The sequence below is a fragment of the Periplaneta americana genome, chromosome 16 (assembly GCF_040183065.1).
Source record: "Periplaneta americana isolate PAMFEO1 chromosome 16, P.americana_PAMFEO1_priV1, whole genome shotgun sequence".
In the NCBI taxonomy this organism is placed as follows: Eukaryota; Metazoa; Arthropoda; class Insecta; order Blattodea; family Blattidae; genus Periplaneta; species Periplaneta americana.
The window spans coordinates 119,196,476-119,215,545 of record NC_091132.1 but is presented as its reverse complement, the minus strand read 5'-3'; the positions used below and the strand labels follow the sequence as shown (position 1 = coordinate 119,215,545).

At 34.7% G+C, this 19,070-nt stretch overlaps 1 protein-coding gene across 1 annotated transcript in view; it reads left to right on the top strand.

Annotated features, from left to right (window-relative positions):
* The first annotated feature begins 6,161 nt into the window (after positions 1 to 6,161).
* Kal1 (Kallmann syndrome 1) overlaps positions 6,162 to 19,070 on the top strand; it is a 146,230-nt gene continuing 133,321 nt past the window's right edge. The window contains exon 1 of the mRNA XM_069812925.1: positions 6,162 to 6,523. Coding sequence (XP_069669026.1) covers positions 6,386 to 6,523 — 138 coding nt within the window. The 5' untranslated portion in view covers positions 6,162 to 6,385. The remainder of the gene's footprint in view (positions 6,524 to 19,070) is intronic.

Sequence of the window (19,070 nt, the reverse complement as noted above, 5' to 3'; positions counted from 1 at the left end):
TGTACAACCTCACTCAATACCTTGTTTTAATTGGCTGGACTGGAATTCGAATTCAAACTGTTTAATATGCGGCACCAAATTCAAAATGCAGCGTGTGCGAACGTGAGACAGAAGGGAGGTTTAACTACCACTGCTTTAATATTGTTATTAATGTTCTCCAAGGCAGGAAAGCAACTCCCATCCTGAAAGGAAACCGTCTAACCTCAAAACGGGTATCAAAACTTCTATTTCTATACTAGCCGTACCCGTGCGCTCCGCTGCACCCGTTAGAAATAAATATAAAGTAATTACATAATTAAAATAGGACATTTGATCCAGGGAACATTCGTGTTTGATAGAAGGATAAATCGTTTAATATGTTACTTAATTTAAATTGCATCCAAACAATTAAAGTGCGATCATTTTGGTCCAGAGACACTCATTTGTTGCAATGACAATTCCTTTAACATGTTTCTTAATTTTTATTACATGCAACCATAGTTTAATGAAGATTGACATCATTTAGATTTAATGTGTATATTTTACTTTACTTCTTATAGGTTTCCATTGAATTATGGTAATAACTTAATTTTAACCCTTGTTTTCTACGTATTCAGTAAATGGCGCTTGGCCCACTATGGTTCTGAACCCTTCAAATAACTTAAATTATATAATATAATATTACATATTATATTATATTATATTATATTATATTATATTATATTATATTATATTATATTATATTATATTATATTATATTATATTATATTATATTATATTATATTATATTATATCAGAAGTTACTGTAATAACATTATAGCATTATGTCCATCTAGAGAAACTACACTTTCCAGTGGTGAAATAATAATTAATTATACCAGTCGGTTAATTTAGCTTCCGATATTACTTCATACAAACACAGAAACATTCTCTGTAGGCTATCATTCATAGCTTTCGATTGTTGCTGCCCAAAGCCCCTTATAGACGAAGTCATTTGTTTTTTAATTCATTACACGGCCTTAGATGGCAGTTATTTTAATTTTAAAACTCATTTATCTCATTAAATATCAGTTCTATCAAAATTGTGTATAGAATAAAAATTATCGGAAATTATTGTTAAAGAAACTTTTGCTATGTAACATTTTTCACAAAAATCAATAATAAGCGAGATATTTCGATTCATTTAATTCAGGCCCCCTTATAACCCCACTTTAAAATAATGTATTTTGAATGCCATATAGCCTAAAATTCAAGTTAGAACGAACTTAATTTATATTCCAATTTTCATCGAAATCCGTTCAGCCATTATCGCGTGAAAAGGTAACAAACATACAGGCAGACAGACATAAAAACAAAAATTTCAAAAAAGCGATTTTCGGTTTCAGGGTAGTTAATTATATATGTTAGGACCAATTATTTTTGGAAAATCGAAAATTACCAGAAAAATTTCGGCTACAGATTTATTATTAGTATAGATTCTAAAATGGAAAGCGAAACAAGAATTTAATACCGATATGACATATGTTTATTAATATGATTTCTATGCACAACCTAGTGCTGACATTCTGTTTTCTTATTATATCTTTTAGTGCATAAAAATTCTATCCCTATAATCATCACCATTGTTGTTTGGAATGTTGGAGTGTAACAATAACTTGCAATGGGAACTTATTGTAGAACGATTGTATCAAATCAACTGTGAAGTTTGTTAAAACTTGTAACATTCTAAGTACGGTTTACTTACATTTAAAAATAATTACAAGTTCTGTTTACTTACATTTAAAAATGATTACGTTGTTAGGTAGGAAAGATCATTATAGCTGTGTCCTGGATTGAATCCTATTTAACATTAGAGTGATTGAATCGTGTTCCAATATCAAATACTCAACCATGTAGAGTTCACTTAACTCTTTCCCACTATCATTTAAGCTCCCTTGCCTCCACCATAATTTTGATTTAGGTTAGGCCCTAACTTAGGACCTACATCATGTGGTATTGAAAATGTATTGTTTATTGTTACAATTTTACATTTATGCTTTTGACTATTATGATATTAATTTCAACGGTAAAAAGGAATATTAAAATTTAAGTAATTTTATTGTAATACAGTAAATGTACGCCTGGAAATACAACTTGCTTACGGAATAGCAATATATCGGTAATCGTTCGATATATCGATATATTTTCTGCGATATATATCGTTTATCGAAATTAGGTTTGCAATATATTGCAATCAACGAGTTAGAAAGAGAAAGATATAGAGTGCTGATTGCGCCACCGTGTTTGAAGAAAATTGAACGACCGTCCGTCATGAACTTATGCGCCCAAAACAAAGTGGGCGTGGCGATAAGTGACATTAGAATCTTAAGCTGTCAAAATTTCGTTTGCATAAATCAGTTAAATTGAAGTGGAAAAACATAATATTTCGTCAAATACGTGCTAGGAACTTAATCTAAACTTATGTACGCTAAATTTAAAACTCTTGAGCTATTCCTAGAAGGAATGCTTAAAAGAATAACCTAAGCAAAATTGTCATGTAGTATGACAAGAAGTCCTAGCAAATATACTGAAGAAAATGTTAATATTCCCAGGTTCTTTTAAATGCCACCTGCAAGATTGCCTATAAAATGAACGAGTATGATTCGGATGATTTTATTAAATTGTTTTTCCAGTCTCTACACGTTGCAAAACTATTTATTATACCATAAGATATAGAATGAAAGTAGGCCCTAACTGTAGTAAACAACCTTTACCTCCAAGCTTGTAACGTGGGTGAAACATGACAAAACACGCGTTCAGTTTTTTTTTTACAGTAGAGTATAATTATTATCGAAATGTGAACGTGAGGCCAACAGCCGGCTGGTCTGTCTGAGCCTTTCAAGGGCTGTGGCACTACAGATAATTATTAGTATATAATTGAGCACCCACGTACAATAATGGGGTAAGTAGTTACGAAATATATTCATACTTACTCCATTATTGCACGTGGGTGCTCAATTATGGTCTTTCATGTCCTTCCAGTCAAAATACTAACAACAATACGACCTACCCCAGAGTTTTGCGTTATTTTGGATGCGAGTGTCGAAATACAATTTTAATATTTGATTGCTATTACTGGGTTTGAAACGGAATTGTAGCGGTTTCATCAGTATTTAGTTTAACTTTATTACTAGTGAACCATTTATTTGACTAATAGTTTGTCTTTGAAATAGGCCTACTTTTTATAAGCTACAGCTCATCGTCTTCTTCTATAAGCAGTAAGGATAGAAGGAGCAGAAATAAAGGATGCCGGTGTCGAAATACAATTTTAATATTGTATTGTTATTTGTTTTTCACTGGGTCTGAAACGGAATTGTAGTGGTTTTATCCGTATTTAGTTTAAGTACATTACCAGTGAACAATTTATTTTGTTTACACATTTATGCATGAAAAAAAATGCTGCTAATTAACAAAACTACGGACTTAACTTCATAAAATTTACATGAAATATGATATATCCAGTGGCGGCTCGTGGGTATTGAATTAAGGGGGACCGCATACAAAAGTAAACCAAGCAACTTACCTTCTTTAAAGATTAGTTCCATGCGCCTTGTCTTGTAGGTTGCAAACTTTTGAACCATCATCTCATTAAAATCCGATATGTCGTTTAACATAGTCTTTACAATGGAAAACATAGCTAATGCGGTCAATCTCTCTCCTCTCATCGTATTTCTGAGATAGGATTTTACTCTCTTCATGCACGAAAAAAAAAACGTTCTGGTTCGAAAGTTGTCATTGTTATGGTGTTAGCTATGCGTAGTAGTGCCACAACTTCTGAAAATGAGGCCTGCAAGTTCTCAGATAGAAGAAACTGCAAGTGCTTGACTGCGCCACTGATATTTCTGATACAACACAGTGAGTTCCGTTTTTAGTTTGTCTTTATCGAGCATTGGGAAAAGCTTCACATACATTTAGGTCATTTTCAGGAAATGAGCTTTTGTAGCATTCAAATTTTTCTTGACACAGAAGCGAAGATAATATCAGATAATCTACGAACTGGAATCGGGTGTTAGCTTGTGTGATAATGAGGTCACACACTTCCTTGGCTGCCGCAACCCTTGTCTGAATCCCTTCGACCTTACGACACTTTTTAGGGTTTTAATTTTCACAAATCTCGCTGCTCAACTGGATACTGTTCCGTATTGTCTGTATGGCATTAACAAAGCTTGATATGTAGAGTCGGCCTCGGTAGCATAGTCGGTTGCGGGTTCGATCCCGGCCCAGGTCGATGGCATTTAAGTGTGTTTAAATGAAACAGGCTCATGTCAGTAGATTTACTGGCATTTAAAAGAATCCTGCGGGAGAAAATTCCGGCACACCGGCGACGCTGATATAATCTCTGCAGTTGCAAGTGTCATTAAATAAATCATAATTTAATTTTTTTATATGCAGATTTGAACCTTAGAAATATCTAACTGGCGAGGTTGTAGCTGGTTGTATAATATGTCTACACGATACATCAATAAATGAAAAAAAAAACTGAGCCAGAAATTGAATTCAGGATCTTCAAGAGTACGCACCAGGGCGCTTGCCTCATTTATTGTGATATTAGATGTTTCAGATTCCATTATGGTTTGAAAACATTCTAGCAATGGCTCCTTCTTCTCATTAACAATATTTACTGTTCTTATTTAAAACTGCATCTTGTTGCCCCAGCTGGTGGAATTGTCTTTCAAACACATTAATTTAATATGTGGAGATCGAGAGAAGAAAGCAGGGATACTGGATACATTAGCAAAAAAATATGCGACCTTTGTAGGCTATTTTGTTTCGCGGCTCTTTCCATTATGAGATTTAACTGATGGGCACTTAATTTCACATTTCTCCTGAATTGTTAAGGTACTGAACTGAATAGACTGTAAATACCGTAGAGAATTAAACACTGTCGCACTTGTTATACTCACAACGTTAAAGAAAATGTATTTAAAACTGCGCGCCACTGGCAAACTGCTGCAAATGTTGCAGCGCTTGGAAACTCTGGATTCATAGCAAGGGGCTAGCAGGGTGAGGGGTAAAACTAACGCGCATAGCTTCCGAGACGAGACTGGCAGCTCCAAGGAAGGAAGTGGCTTCACTCTATAGTCCTTGTCTCTGGTTTCGCTCTGGCAGCACCAGGGGAGGAAGTGACTTCACTGACGATTGCGTGCATGTCAATGAGAGCGAAATTGTTTTCAAAATTCGAGCCCCTAAATAGAGACTGTATAATAAATGTATTCCACAACATAAAACGAGACAAGAACCATAAATGTCTGGGGGTGCTGCAGCTCCGCAGCCCCCCTTCGAAAGCCGCCCCTGGATATATCAGTTGTCTTTTTCCTTTTGACATTGCAGTTTTATGCAGCACACACAACAGGGATGTTTTTTCTTCATTTTTTTGTAGTTCTTACCTCCGTTACAACATTGTAAGCAGACGAATTTTTGCAAAGGTGGGCGCTTAGTTCAGATCTGCCGAGTTTCGCGGTGCCACCGCAAAGAGCGCTGTACAGGACAACATGGCCACTCTATAGTCTTCTCTTTCCAACTCGTTGATTGCAATATCAAATATCGGTATTTAGTTTATTTCATCCATCCCTACTAAAGGCTTTAGAGGCATTTTTAGAAGTCATTTGTATAGCGAGATATAAATTTTATTTCAAGTTCTTTTAATTTTTTGTTATAGATTTCTGCATGATGATATTTGGTTTTGTAATTGTTAATTTATTCTTCCTCGGCATTTAAGTGAGGTTAAGGTATTGATTTTATTAATTTTCTCTTTTTTACTTCTTTTGTTCATTATTCTTTGTTTTTGTGAATTGTCCTTGTAGAAGAAATAAAATAAAATAGGCCTGCAATATATGTGGGTGTATTTACGTACGTATATGTATGTAGTATATACATAATTCGATTTTAGTCCCTAAAATAGTGATACGAATGCACCAACAACGATAAGTAAAACATAGACTCGCCAAAGTTTCCTAGTTGTTGTCCTTGGAATGAGTTGGTGAGTAGATGCTGGGAGAAACGTGCGAATAACAGCGGAAAATCGTCTAAAGAACAGCCAAAAATACCTGATAATTTGAGAAGACCTGGCACATAATATAGTTTTCTTTTTATATTTTATTGCTAGGCTAATTCCATGTTGGTCCGTAGAGCGGCAGCACTGTGGCCATCTCCCATAACCGCAGCATGCAACACCACCCGGCAGTAGCAATTTAAAACTTGTTTCACTACGCCGCAAGTCGCCTCACCTGTTTTTAACCAGCCTCTGCCGCCGCCACAAGAAACTGCAAGACATGACTCAGTAGTAGCCGACTGGCTGTCGGTTTGCGTAGTGAGTGAGGGCTCTCGCAGCCCGGGGCCGCCACCAGTGTCAGCCTGTCTCTGCAATATGACAAGGACGTCAGTGCTGTTATTGCTGCTAGGTGTTGTTGCAGGCAACAAGTACCAACTGGAACAATATGACTCCTTGCGCGTCTCCAGGTGTACGGCGTCTTGCTGGGGAGTTTCAACCACCTCCAAAGAAGGGGTAAGTAACTCTGCAATAATTTCGATTGAAGTAGCCAGGAAAATAAAAAAAAATGAATAGAACTTTTTAATAAGTATTTAACAAATAAAAGAGACAAAATGAATAAATAAGAAACAAATGAAAGTATTATGAGGTTATTTATGAAAACCTCTCGGAGTACTTCAATTTTCTATGAAAGTAGTAGTAGTAGTATTTATTTATTTAACTTGGTAGAGCTAAGGCCTTCAGGCCTTCTCTGCCCCTCTACCAGGAGATTCCAACTATAATATGAAGAATAAAATTACAATTAGTATTAAATTTACAATTACAATTACAAATAAAACTAGTGGCTTGCGCAGCAAATGCTGCAAACTAAGTTCATTAGACGTTCAAATAAACATTTTCAGATTTATTTTCAATGAAGAATACCAGACATTCTGAAAGTTATTTGCTTCCATAATAATGAAAGATACTCTCTCTCGAGCCAATACTGAAGAGAACCACGCATATAAATATCTACACCACACCGCCATTAAATATATGAAAAAGATCCAACCCCACTTGATTAATAACTATAAAAATATTTGATTTTTAATAATATTATTATCTTACGTAAGTTTTATAGCTTTCAGTAACATATACTATATATACCATATAGCCGCCACGCAGTAAAATATAGAAATCAAAATCTAATTTAAGTTAATCTCTACATCTACTTACATAACCCCAAAACGTTTCACTTTCATATCCTCAATATAGCATTTATATGTATAATTAATGAAAAACAGTCACATCATGGCATTAACTACAATAATATTTCATTTCTAATGGTAATAATGTCATCAAATGACCTCAAGTTTTGTAGTTTTTAATATCCAATACACAGCTGTACCCAGAAAATTACACACCACAGAATCGAACCTGTAAATGATTTTTAGTAAGTTAAGTTTTTAATAACCAATTTAATTTGAGCTCTAAATACGAGTATGTCAGCATTCTTGCAGATCATGGCCTTCGTGTAATATTGTTTACTGTAGTGTGTGTTTTGTTTTATTCTGAAATGCAATTAGCTAGTTCTCAAAACTGACAACAGACGGATTTTGGAAAATAGGAAAATTATGTTGAAAAATTGACATTTCACTGAAAACTACTATTTTTCTGAAAAACTTTTGAGTTCCAGGCTTCAAAATGATGGATGATTTATTAAAATCCGTTCAGCCGTTTCCCGTAATTTCCATTACCAGTTCAAATTATATATATATATATATATATATATATATATATATATATAGATTACAATATTAAATTTACAATTACAATTACATTTATCTAGAGAAAATCAAAACTCGAGTGGGATTTAATTGACTATTACATGATTAGAAGAAAGTATATAAAGATTAGAAGTAACGAAATACTCCAATACAATAAAATATTAATTGACTTACGAAAATACAACTGTCTTCAAATGTATTATTGTACCATCTCAACATCACGCTAGATGGCAGTAGTGTTTTATGATTAGCTGTTTTCTAGTTATCAGTTGTGCCAACTATGGAATCTTCATTGAACTCTGTGGACGGTTACTAGTCAAGAAGGCTTTGTTGATTCAGTTTCATTTTTATTAAAACATTTGCATTCCACTTCAATCATCCGGATCCCAGTAATCAACGTCACTTGACAGATGATTTTCAATAAATCTTAGTATTAAACAATCTCTGATACGTGACTATCCATAATATCACATAGCAGAAGCTATAACAAACATAACCTAAATAATATAAACAAGTGTTAGAAAAGTTTTAATTAGGGTTGATGAAATAAACAAGAAACGTTTTAATTAATGATGAAATAAAAAATAAACATGAATAATTTTAAAAGAAACAATTATAGAACGTACAATTTTCAAATTTGAATGGTTGGTGGTTCAGTTGATGTTATATTGGACGTGTGCGTAAAAGAAGTAAACTCGTTGATGTACATGGTGTATCCCTCAACTTATTCAGGATTTCCGAATGGTGCTCTTCATTTATTTGTAAATAGGGTTTCAGGGAAAATGCATAGCTATGACCAGTGATCTTTATTAATTCTTGGTCTTGAATGCCAATGCGTGTCATATTTGGAAGTGCTGTGCATCGACTGAAGTGGTTTGTAATTTTTTTTTTTTTTTTTTTTTTTTTTTTGACGTCCAGACCAGCGCAGTTTGAAACGTTGGCAAACAAAGAAACAAATGCTAAGGGACGCGATAAAATTAAACAAATGCTAGGGATGCGATAAAATTGTGCGATAAGCAGCCATGTTTGGTTGAAAGACGTCCTTTCGTACCGTTTTATTGGTCAAAAGTAGTGTGACGTAGTAAAAGTGTAATAGTCATAGAAAAACAAAGAATATTTTATATTTACTGAATTACAAATTAAACCTAGAATAACAAAATTTTATAGTGATGAAGTTACTGGATATTGATATATTTTGTGATAGATTATGGAAACTATTTACAAGAAATCAATTACTGACCAAGTGCCTAGTAAGTTTGCGTTTGAATTCAATTTTATTTCGACAGTCCTTGATGCTAGCAGGTAGCGAATTCCAGAGTCTTGGCAGGGCTATTGTGAAAGAGGGTGAGTAGGAGGAGGTGCGATGGGATGATATTGTTAGTATTGTTTCATGACGAGAGTGTGTGTTCAGATTATGGTGGGAAGAAAGGTAAGTGAAGCGAGACGACAGGTACGAAGGAATAGAAGAGTTCAAGATTTCGAAGAGAAAGAGAAGTGAATGTAAATTTCTTTTCTTATCTACTGACTTTAAGCCAACCTATTGCTTCCAGGGATGGGATTATTCAACTATTGCTCTTTTATCCTCATGTCATCTAAGATTCTCACTGCAGTATAATTTAGAAAACTTTTGGATAAAGAATTACTAATACTTTCACTATAATCTGTGAATTATTTATGAACAATATTAGTTCACGTATTCCTATAAAAGAATAAGAAGTTACGAGCTTTTCTATATGTCTTAAATAGCATAATAATATCTAACTAGTAATTATTTGATACAATATATTTCTGTATAATGCTATTATTATTATTATTATTATTATTATTATTATTATTATTCTCCTGTTAAGAACATGAATACGAATGGAGTATGTTTTCACTAAATCTTGATCTCAATATATACAGTGTTACTATAAATGATCTTTCCGATTACAAACTTGAATAACTATCGTTAGGAGACACTTAGAAACATGATATTGGTATCAATGGAAAGAGAAACTCAAATATTTTTTGTTATCCATTCGGTTAAATCACATGTGCTACTCTTAAATCAGCAAAAATTAGAAAACATGAAATTGGTATCAACAGAAACAGAAACTCCAACAATTTTTAAATTTTTCACTGGAAAACATGAAACAGAAAGAGAAACACTTGGTTCACAACCGTAAGTAAGTCACATGTGCTCAATGTGAGCTCCTTGTGTCACACGACACACATCAAATCTGTAGTCAATTTCCTGCCATACACGTTGTAGCATTGGACCATCCACCAGTGCAGTGGCCTCTGTGATGCGGACACGAAGATCCTCAGTGGTAGGTGGTAATGGTGGCTGATACACTTGTTGTTTCATAAAACCCCACAGAAAAAAAATCACAAGGAGTGAGGTCGGGGGAACGTGGAGGCTAATGCAAACTTCTAAATCTTCACGGTCATCACGTCCAATCCATCTCCTTGGAAGTCGTGTATTCAGTTCGATTCTGACATCTAAGTGGTAATGGGATGGTGCCCCATTCTGCTGAAAAATGAGACCTTCGATGTCCTGTTCCAGTTGTGGAAGAACCCATAACTGTAACATGTCTAGGTACGAATTACCTATGACTGTCGTCTGGACAAAAAAGAAAGAGCCATACACGTTTTCACGGCTTATAGCAGACACAGGGATATGTGAAAATCTAGCACACAAAATGCCCTGCTGTCTTCGTTTGCAGCCATTTTTTTGTTATATCGTCTCCTAGCAACGAAATTAATAAATATGCAAGAGGTTCACTAACATAACAAAAAATATTTGAGTTTCTCTTTCCATTGATACCAATATCATGTTTCTAAGTGTATCCTAACGATAGTTATTCAAGTTTGTAATCGGAAAGATATTTATAGTAACACTGTATATATATCTGTGTGTGTGCGTGTGCGCGCGTGCGTGCGTGCCTGTGTGCGTGTGTGCGTGCGCGCGTGCGTGCGTGCCTGTGTGCGTGTGTGCGTGTGCGCGTGCGCGCGTGCGTGCGTGCCTGTGTGCGCGTGCGCGCGTGCGTGCGTGCGTGCGTGAGTGCGTGCGTGCGTGTATGTGTGTGTCCCGGAATCGACCTCGAAATCCCGACATTGATTTTGACGGAGATAATTACAGCTGCGAGGACCTTGAAATGGATTTACTGCACTTAAAAAATGTTTCGGTCATTTCTTGTCCTAATTGAATTTCTATTCATGTGAAAGCATAATTAAAAATACCACTGCTATTACTTTCGGTGAAAATTATCCATCTGACAAATGCGTCTGGTTTTTTAATTACATGAGTTTGACTTGCTTATTAAGAAATATCTTGGAAATTTGTAATGTTGTGTAGTCATTACTGTCTTTGGAACTGGTACATGCTTCCTATCAGACAAATTTAGTTAAACATTATATAAATATTTCTGAATAGTCGATGTCGGTGGTCGAGTGGCTAATATTCTCGCCACTATATTCAAGGATAGCGGCTTCAAATTTAATGCAGCTGAGAACAATGGACTTTCAAAACGATAAAAGTTCTTAGCATTGCTTGTAAGGAAGAAGATAAACGCTTGACCTTCGTAACATGACTACCTGTCCTAATTGATCATATTTTTATGTCATTTATTCATATATACAATTTACTCTTTAAGCCAACCATTTAATTTGAATCTTGACTACAGTTTGGTAATAGTTTATGCACTTTTCACTTGTATAACTTGACCATTGCAGCAGTAGTTATTGAAAATTTTGTGTAGTCTTATCTTAAATCTAAAGAATTCTGTCTCTAAATGAGATAAAGTTAAATCTTTTGGCTTGTCTTGAATTGGCTTTACGAGAGCTGCACCCAAGACGGGTGCATACACTTAGGCACGCTTGGTCCTAAATATGTTATTATTGCCCTAGTCCCGACAGGGAAGTGAGTGATACTTGTGAATCCGACACTGACTTATTGACCATCCTGCCTCAACTCCTGATAGATACAGGTCTCGTTTCACGGACGAGTAGCCTGATAAACCCCTGTGGCCTGGAGCCCAAACCCTACTTGTCATCGTCGGCTGACATCGTCTGCCTCAGCCCCTGATAGAGCAAGTGTAGGCTATATCATAAGTGCATTTCTGACTTTTTTCCGGTGTCTCGAAAGCGCACATGTTATATTCATTAACAGCGCATTTTAACTTAAAATTTAAATTCATTAAAAGCGTACCATTTAAGTTCTACCTTGCTAGACCTGTAGAAATGGTAGGTCCTAATAGGCCTAGACATACCGCAATGCATGATTATGAATACCATTTCAATTATACCTTTGTACACCTGCCGAAATAGTAATAGACATGCTGCAATGCGTGATAATGTAGGATATCATTTAAATTCAACCCTCGTACACTTGCAGAAATGGTAATAGACATCTTGTAATGCATGATTATGTACACCATTTAAAGCTTATCTTGGTACACCTGTAGAAATGGTAATAGACATGCCCTAATGCATGATTATGTATTATGTTTTTTTCCTTCCTCATTATATGTATAATTTCAAATACAGCTGCTGCAATGTTCTCTCTTATGAGGGTACAGGCTGCGTTTATTGTAATATACACTAATGAAGGCACTTTCGTATTACACATTTCACTCGGATTAAAAGAGTAAATATATTTACTTTTATAACAGGTTGTTATCGTCTGTCTACTTTTATAGTTTCAATAAATTTACAAGGAAATGAACCAATAAAAACGACAATAACTAAGATTATTAGAGTCTCATTTCCATTTCTATTCTTATTTTATTCTCATTTTCTTTTCTTCCTCTTCCTTCAAATAGGCCTATTGGATTCAAGTTGGTCGGTACTTCTCTTAGAGAGACGTTCTGCATTTTTTGACAGCGCGGTTTATATTTCTTTCTAATATTGAAAATATTTTTGCAGCCAACACTTCGCCTATATTCTTTGGCCTTTCAATTTAATGTTAAATAGCTTTACATTATTTATGATCTTTCTGGGAATGTTGAAAGCTGACAAAAGAAAATAATACGACAGAATCAGAAGAAATGAGAATGTTACGAGTGGTGCCAGGATACCAAAAAATAAACAAAAAGAAAAATGATGATATAAGGAAAGAACTAAATATCTGCAATTTAAATAAAACAATTAAAGAATATTAACAACCATACTTTGAACATAGTCCTATACCAGTCATGTCAATTGATGCCCATAGGAGCAAGCGCGCGCTTTAGAGCTCAGGAGAGCCTGAGCGCTTTACAGCGGAAAGGAAAGAGACAGACGAAAGTAGTAGTATATGCCGCTTGGTCGAGCTATATTCAGGGATGGACAGCACTGATTCAATAGATAAAGGGAAGAGAACTTATTAAAACTGTATCCATGATAATTTTTAGATCTGTCTGAGAAGTTTAAGTGCATTATAAGAATGTAAGTTTTAATTTTAATGCTCATTTTTCACAAGTTTGATTTTTTTTTTCAAAACAAAATATTTTTTTCAACTTGTTAAATAGAAAAGTGAAATTTTCAGATATAGGTCTATTTATTTAGTATCCTTACAGAATGTTTTCGTAAATCTAATAAACCGTAAATACGTATTTGCTGAAGATAGTGTATTGAAATTTTTTAAAATATTCGCATGGAAATTGTTTGTAAGGAAATTAATTAACAAAGCAACTACTGTTACATCATAAGCAAAAGATACGTGCCTATGTGTTGTAAAAATGTCAGCTCTAATAGCTTCAGCATATTTCGAGAAAATAATTTAATATTCTGATGATAGGAAGTTGCTCATCAATATCACCTTAAAAGCATAATGCGATAAGAGTTTTGTTGTGGAATATTAGTTACACTTAAAACACATACAGCACCTAGGTAACTTTGCTTTGTACTGTAATATTGTTTTGATTAGTTTATTGATTACTTTTATAAGGCTAAAGGTACCATCAAAATCAATTCCAACTTATCATGTCATACTCAGTCTCTTTTTTGGGAATATCACTTTCTATATGAATGATGTGTTTCATCCATTTAGTACGGTATAGTTGTACTACTATGGAATTTATGTGAATATTCCTTCTTAACTCTTTATTATGTTATTAACATTTAAAACACAACTGCAATATTAAGAAATTGATATTAGTACTTTGTTTTACAGACAATATAGATAATATCAAACAGAAAGAAGCCATATAAAAATAACGACATAAAATTTCACGTTCCGTTTGCAGTTTGTGCACCACTGTTTTCTTAATCCGACAGGCTGCTTATTCATATACACAACCCTTCCTCTTTCCATACTTAGCGCTTGATGCCCGCGCATGACGTCAAGGTCAGAAAAATGCACTTGCTTTGACATCACTGCCCTATACGAAGAATAGGAGATCACCGAACTACAAACCTACGGGCAAGAGAATACAGGGACGACCATCTAAGAGATGGGAGATCAGTTCGACCTACTTTGAAATCGGAACAGACCTTTTGGCCTAAACTCATGATGATGATGATGATGATGATGATGATGACGATGACGATGATGATGATGATGATGATGATGATGATGATGATGATTCAGTTTTTCTCAATAAATAGTCTCGCATTACCTGTAACGGATCTCAGAAATCCCGTTTTACTGGCCTGTGCCTGCCAAATTTTTATCTTTGTTTTTATGGCCTGAGTTTATGTTTAGACATCCATATAGACCTTCTGCCACTTTTTTATGTAACGTATTCACAGTGTGTAATATTTTGTTCTTTGGAGTTCTGTTTACTAGAAACTTTGTTTCATTGAACTTAACCATGGTTTCTACTCATGTTTAATTGTTCGTTAGAGTAATCTTTACTAGGATTTTTTACTTTAAAAATATTATCATAGTTTCTACTGCAGTTCTTTTTTTCTTTAGAATTTTATTTATTGGATTTTTGCGTTGTTTGTTGTTTAGTCAACAGTCGGAAGACAGGTCTGACCTCACAAGTGATATCAACAAGGCACCACTTATGAGGCACTAAGCCAGGAGATAATGGGGTAGGGTGGCTAGTTCTTTTCGCTCTCCATTGCATACATCGCCACTAGCGGTTTAGAACACAATAAATTATAACTTCTCTTAGCTTTTCGTTTCTAATATTCTTGCTACTAGAGCTTTTGTTTTGTAGAATATATTATGTAGGCATAGTGTTCAAAGAAATAACAATAAAAAACAATAAACGTAACTTTCAGATAGTCCTGCTCTTGTTTACATTTTTTGGGGATAAATCATAAAACAGCGAACACCAGTAGGGGAAGTTATCCCCACCCTCGCCGCTCGGCACCTCGCTCGCCTGCTCTCTCTCTCTCTCTCTCTCTCTCTCTCTCTCTCTCTCTCTCTCTCTATACTAACTGCCCCGCTTCGGTGGATCACTGCCTACCGCCTCGCACGTATTTCATATTTTACAACAAATACAACCAAATTAATGTGCATTAGACAACAACCACATGTAATGTGCATTCGACACTACGTTTTTTCCTCGAACTAACACATATTTTGAATAAAACAACACTCACCTGTTAACTTTGTACTGCCCTCGAAGTAACACAATAGTCACCAGAACCTCGTTTGCTGTTTTTGGCCTTAGGACGTTGCAAATAACAGTCTTATTTTTGCAGTCCCTGCATATATTGTAGAGAATGAATAAGATAATTGCCTTTAAACTTACAGATAACACATATCGGGCACCACTTCATATCATGCTACCAGCTTATACTAGTCACCGCTAAGGGAGCTGAATATTAGCAATGTTGCCACTAATTTTCGAATTACCTATGAAAATATAAGGATGAAATGAACGAGTGAAGGAAATGGAAGGAGAAAGGAGAGAACTACAACAATGTAAGAAAGAAAGATGGAAAGAGAGACAAAAGAGAAAGTGGGAATGAAAGAAAGTGGAGAAACATATTAGCAAGAAACGTAGAAATATGAATGAATAAACGAAAGAATGGCATAAAAGAAGCATTAAAGGCTGGATTGAAGAAATTAAGAAAAGTCTGTAAACTGAAGATAGGAAAGGAATGGAGAAAATGAGTTAAAAAGAATGTAAGTAAGAAAGAAAGAAAAAAGTAGAAATAAACATTGAATAAGAATGAGAAAGTAAAAGTAAAAAGCGAAAGGAAGGTAAAAGTGTTTGGATTTGAGGTGAAGGAGTTAAAGGAAAGATAAATGGGAACGTGAGGAAACAAGAAGAAAAAAATTATGCAAAAGTAGTAGTATATAGTTTTGTTACTTTTCTTTGTACGAGGTCAATATCCTTTTATTGTCTGTAAGACGCATGCATTTTTAAACAATGAACAAGAGGCCGGGTCGAATTAGTCATACCAAAAAATAATAATGCCTTACGTGCTTTGTTAACAAATTTCAAATAATGTTTTATATAATAGTAAGACTTTTTTCCTACCTCTTGAATCTATAAAAACAATACTGAGCGAAGAAAGGTTCGCAACACTTCAATTGTTTGTCAAACCACAGACCACAGGCTTGTATCCCAAATAGGTGGTTTTAGAATATTGTGGTTCAAGACGTTACATTGTTTCAAGTTCACCAACATTTGGTACCGTGAAGGTGTAACGTATCAGTGTGTTGAAACTTGTACGTTATTCTTTTCTATAGATTGGTCCATTCTATTTTATTTTCTATATTATATTTTCTAAACTAGTTCGATTAATTAAAATGTGTCTCAGTGAAACGTACAGCAGAGTCCGTATAGGTCAGTTTCTGTCATCTGCGTTTCCAATTCACTGTGGGCTAAAGCAAGGAGATGCACTATCACCTTTACTTTTTAACTTTGCTCTAGAATATGCCATTAGGAAAGTCCAGGATGACAGAGAGGGTTTGGAATTGAACGGGTTACATCAGCTGCTTGTCTATGCGGATGACTTGAATATGTTAGGAGAAAATCCACAAACGATTAGAAAAATCACGGGAATTTTACTTCAAGCAAGTAAAGAGATAGGTTTGGAAGTAAACCTCGAAAAGACTAAGTATATGATTATGTCTCGTGACGAGAATATTGTACGAAATGGAAATATAAAAATTGGAGATTTATCCTTCGAAGAGGTGGAAAAATTCAAATACCTGTGAGCAACAGTAATAAATATAATTGATACTCGGGAGGAAATTAAACACAGGATAAATATGGGAAATGCCTGTTATTATTCGGTTGAGAAGCTTTTGTCATCTAGTCTGCTTTCAAAAAATCTGAAAGTTAGAATTTATAAAACAGTTATATTACCGGTTGTTCTCTATGGTTGTGAAACTCGGACTCTCACTTTGAGAGAAGAACATAGGTTAAGAGTGTTTGAGAATAAGGTGCTAAGGAACATATTTGGGGCTAAGAGGGATAAAGTTACAGGAGAATGGAGAAAGTTACATAACGCAGAACTGCACGCATTGTATTCTTCACCTGACACAATTGAGGCACTCAAAAGCAAATTGATACAAGTGACATTTAGTAAGTTTTGAGATAAATGACTTTGAAGTTGAAACGGAAATTAAAAAATCTGTTACAGGACTATGTTGCTGTAAATTTACAGTTGTGTATGTTGGTACCTATATTTTTTTAACTTCTAAATAGAACTTATCTATTCTAAAACAGTTTAGATAAAATAGGGTCCTAAAGTCACTTGTATTATTTTGCCACGAAAATATTTTTCTGGAAAAGTAATATAAGTGCAAGGGTTTTCAGTATTTTTACATTATTTAAAACAAGAACAAGGACATTGCTTACAACATTGAAACATTTCTGTCTTAACAGCACTTGAGCTTTCTTATTATCATATTATAACAAAAAATGTGTCTGTATAACCGATAGAATCAATCAGTCAATCTTGTTAATGTATCCAGTTGTTTGCAGACAACATAAAGTCAACTGTAGTCCACTGTAGTATTTTAAGTTCTTCTTTTTCATAGTAAATTAGGGCAATTTTGATAGGTGTTCATTATAGACGCCTGTTGCTAGTAGCCAGAGTTGGGGTGTAGTCAATATATACTGCAGAGCTGTGTCTTCTGCAACTGGTACTGACTATTTTAATTTACTTCTTTTGTGGACAGTATAGAAGAATGTGTTCCAGATCTTCATCATGATTATTACACCACAGACAAGTAGGAGTATCAGAAAGATGAAATCGGTGTAGGTACAATTGAGTGACAATGTGACCTGTTCTGACTCTTGTTAAAAATGTTTGAACATGTCTGGGCAAATTTCTGTACATTTCCAGGCCATTCGGTTTCTTTTTAACGGACTGTAAAATTTTTCCTTTGTCAGAAGAGAGCCAATTGTTGATCCATAAGTTTATAAAATGAAACTTTACTGAAGTAAAGGCATTGGATAGAGATATCACTTGAAGAGGTCTTGGTTGCAAATATGTTGCCTGTTTCGCAACGTTATCGACTTCCTCGTTTCCAGGTATACCACAATGACTAGGTATCCATTGAAATTTTATTTTCTTTTGGAGTTTTTTTAGTTCACTTAGTTGTTTCTGAATTGGAATAATTCTATGTGCGTATAAGTGTGGTATATATTTGATTATATTAAATATAGCCCCCTTGGAGTCGGTAAGTATTCAAATAGATCTTTCAGAAATTTGAGTAACACACTAAAGAGCAGCATCAATAGCTAGCAATTCAGTGTCAAGACTGGAGGAGGCTGAACATGGTATGAAGTAATTTTCTTGATATTTTGGAATATAATACCCCGCTCCTGATGTTTCATCATCAGAGTTTAGAGTTTCATCTGTATAAATTTGAAGGTAATCCTTATATGGCATCCAACTTAAGAATGTATGGATTATCATTTTTGAAATGATTTCGTGGAATTTGTAGGCTATGTTCTGGAATTATCCATTTTCATGGAGGAATTTCATTTACAACTGGAGTTTTAGCAATGAGTGTGTCTGTGATATAGACTGGTATTTCTTCTTTATTTATTTTGTAGAAATTACATTGGATACAATCTGACAGTTTGTCTGAGATCTGGATGAGGCTTGCAATTTTAAGTGTATTTTTAGATCTTTTTTTAATACATAGTGTCTGATTGGTTGAATATTATATTCAATTTCTAGGGCAACAGTTGATGTGGTTTTTGGTACTCCGAAAGAAGAGGGCTAAGAAAATTTCAAATTTTAAGTGAAATTCAGCCTTAGTCGCTGTTCATTACGTCACTAGCCTCATCTAATGAAGTCGCACTTCTCTCTGCTGAAACATCTATGTTTTTGCCATGAAGTGCATCTGTAGTGTTCCTACCGCGAATATTCCTTCAAACTTCCTCTTCCACGCACTTTTCCACGTCCAC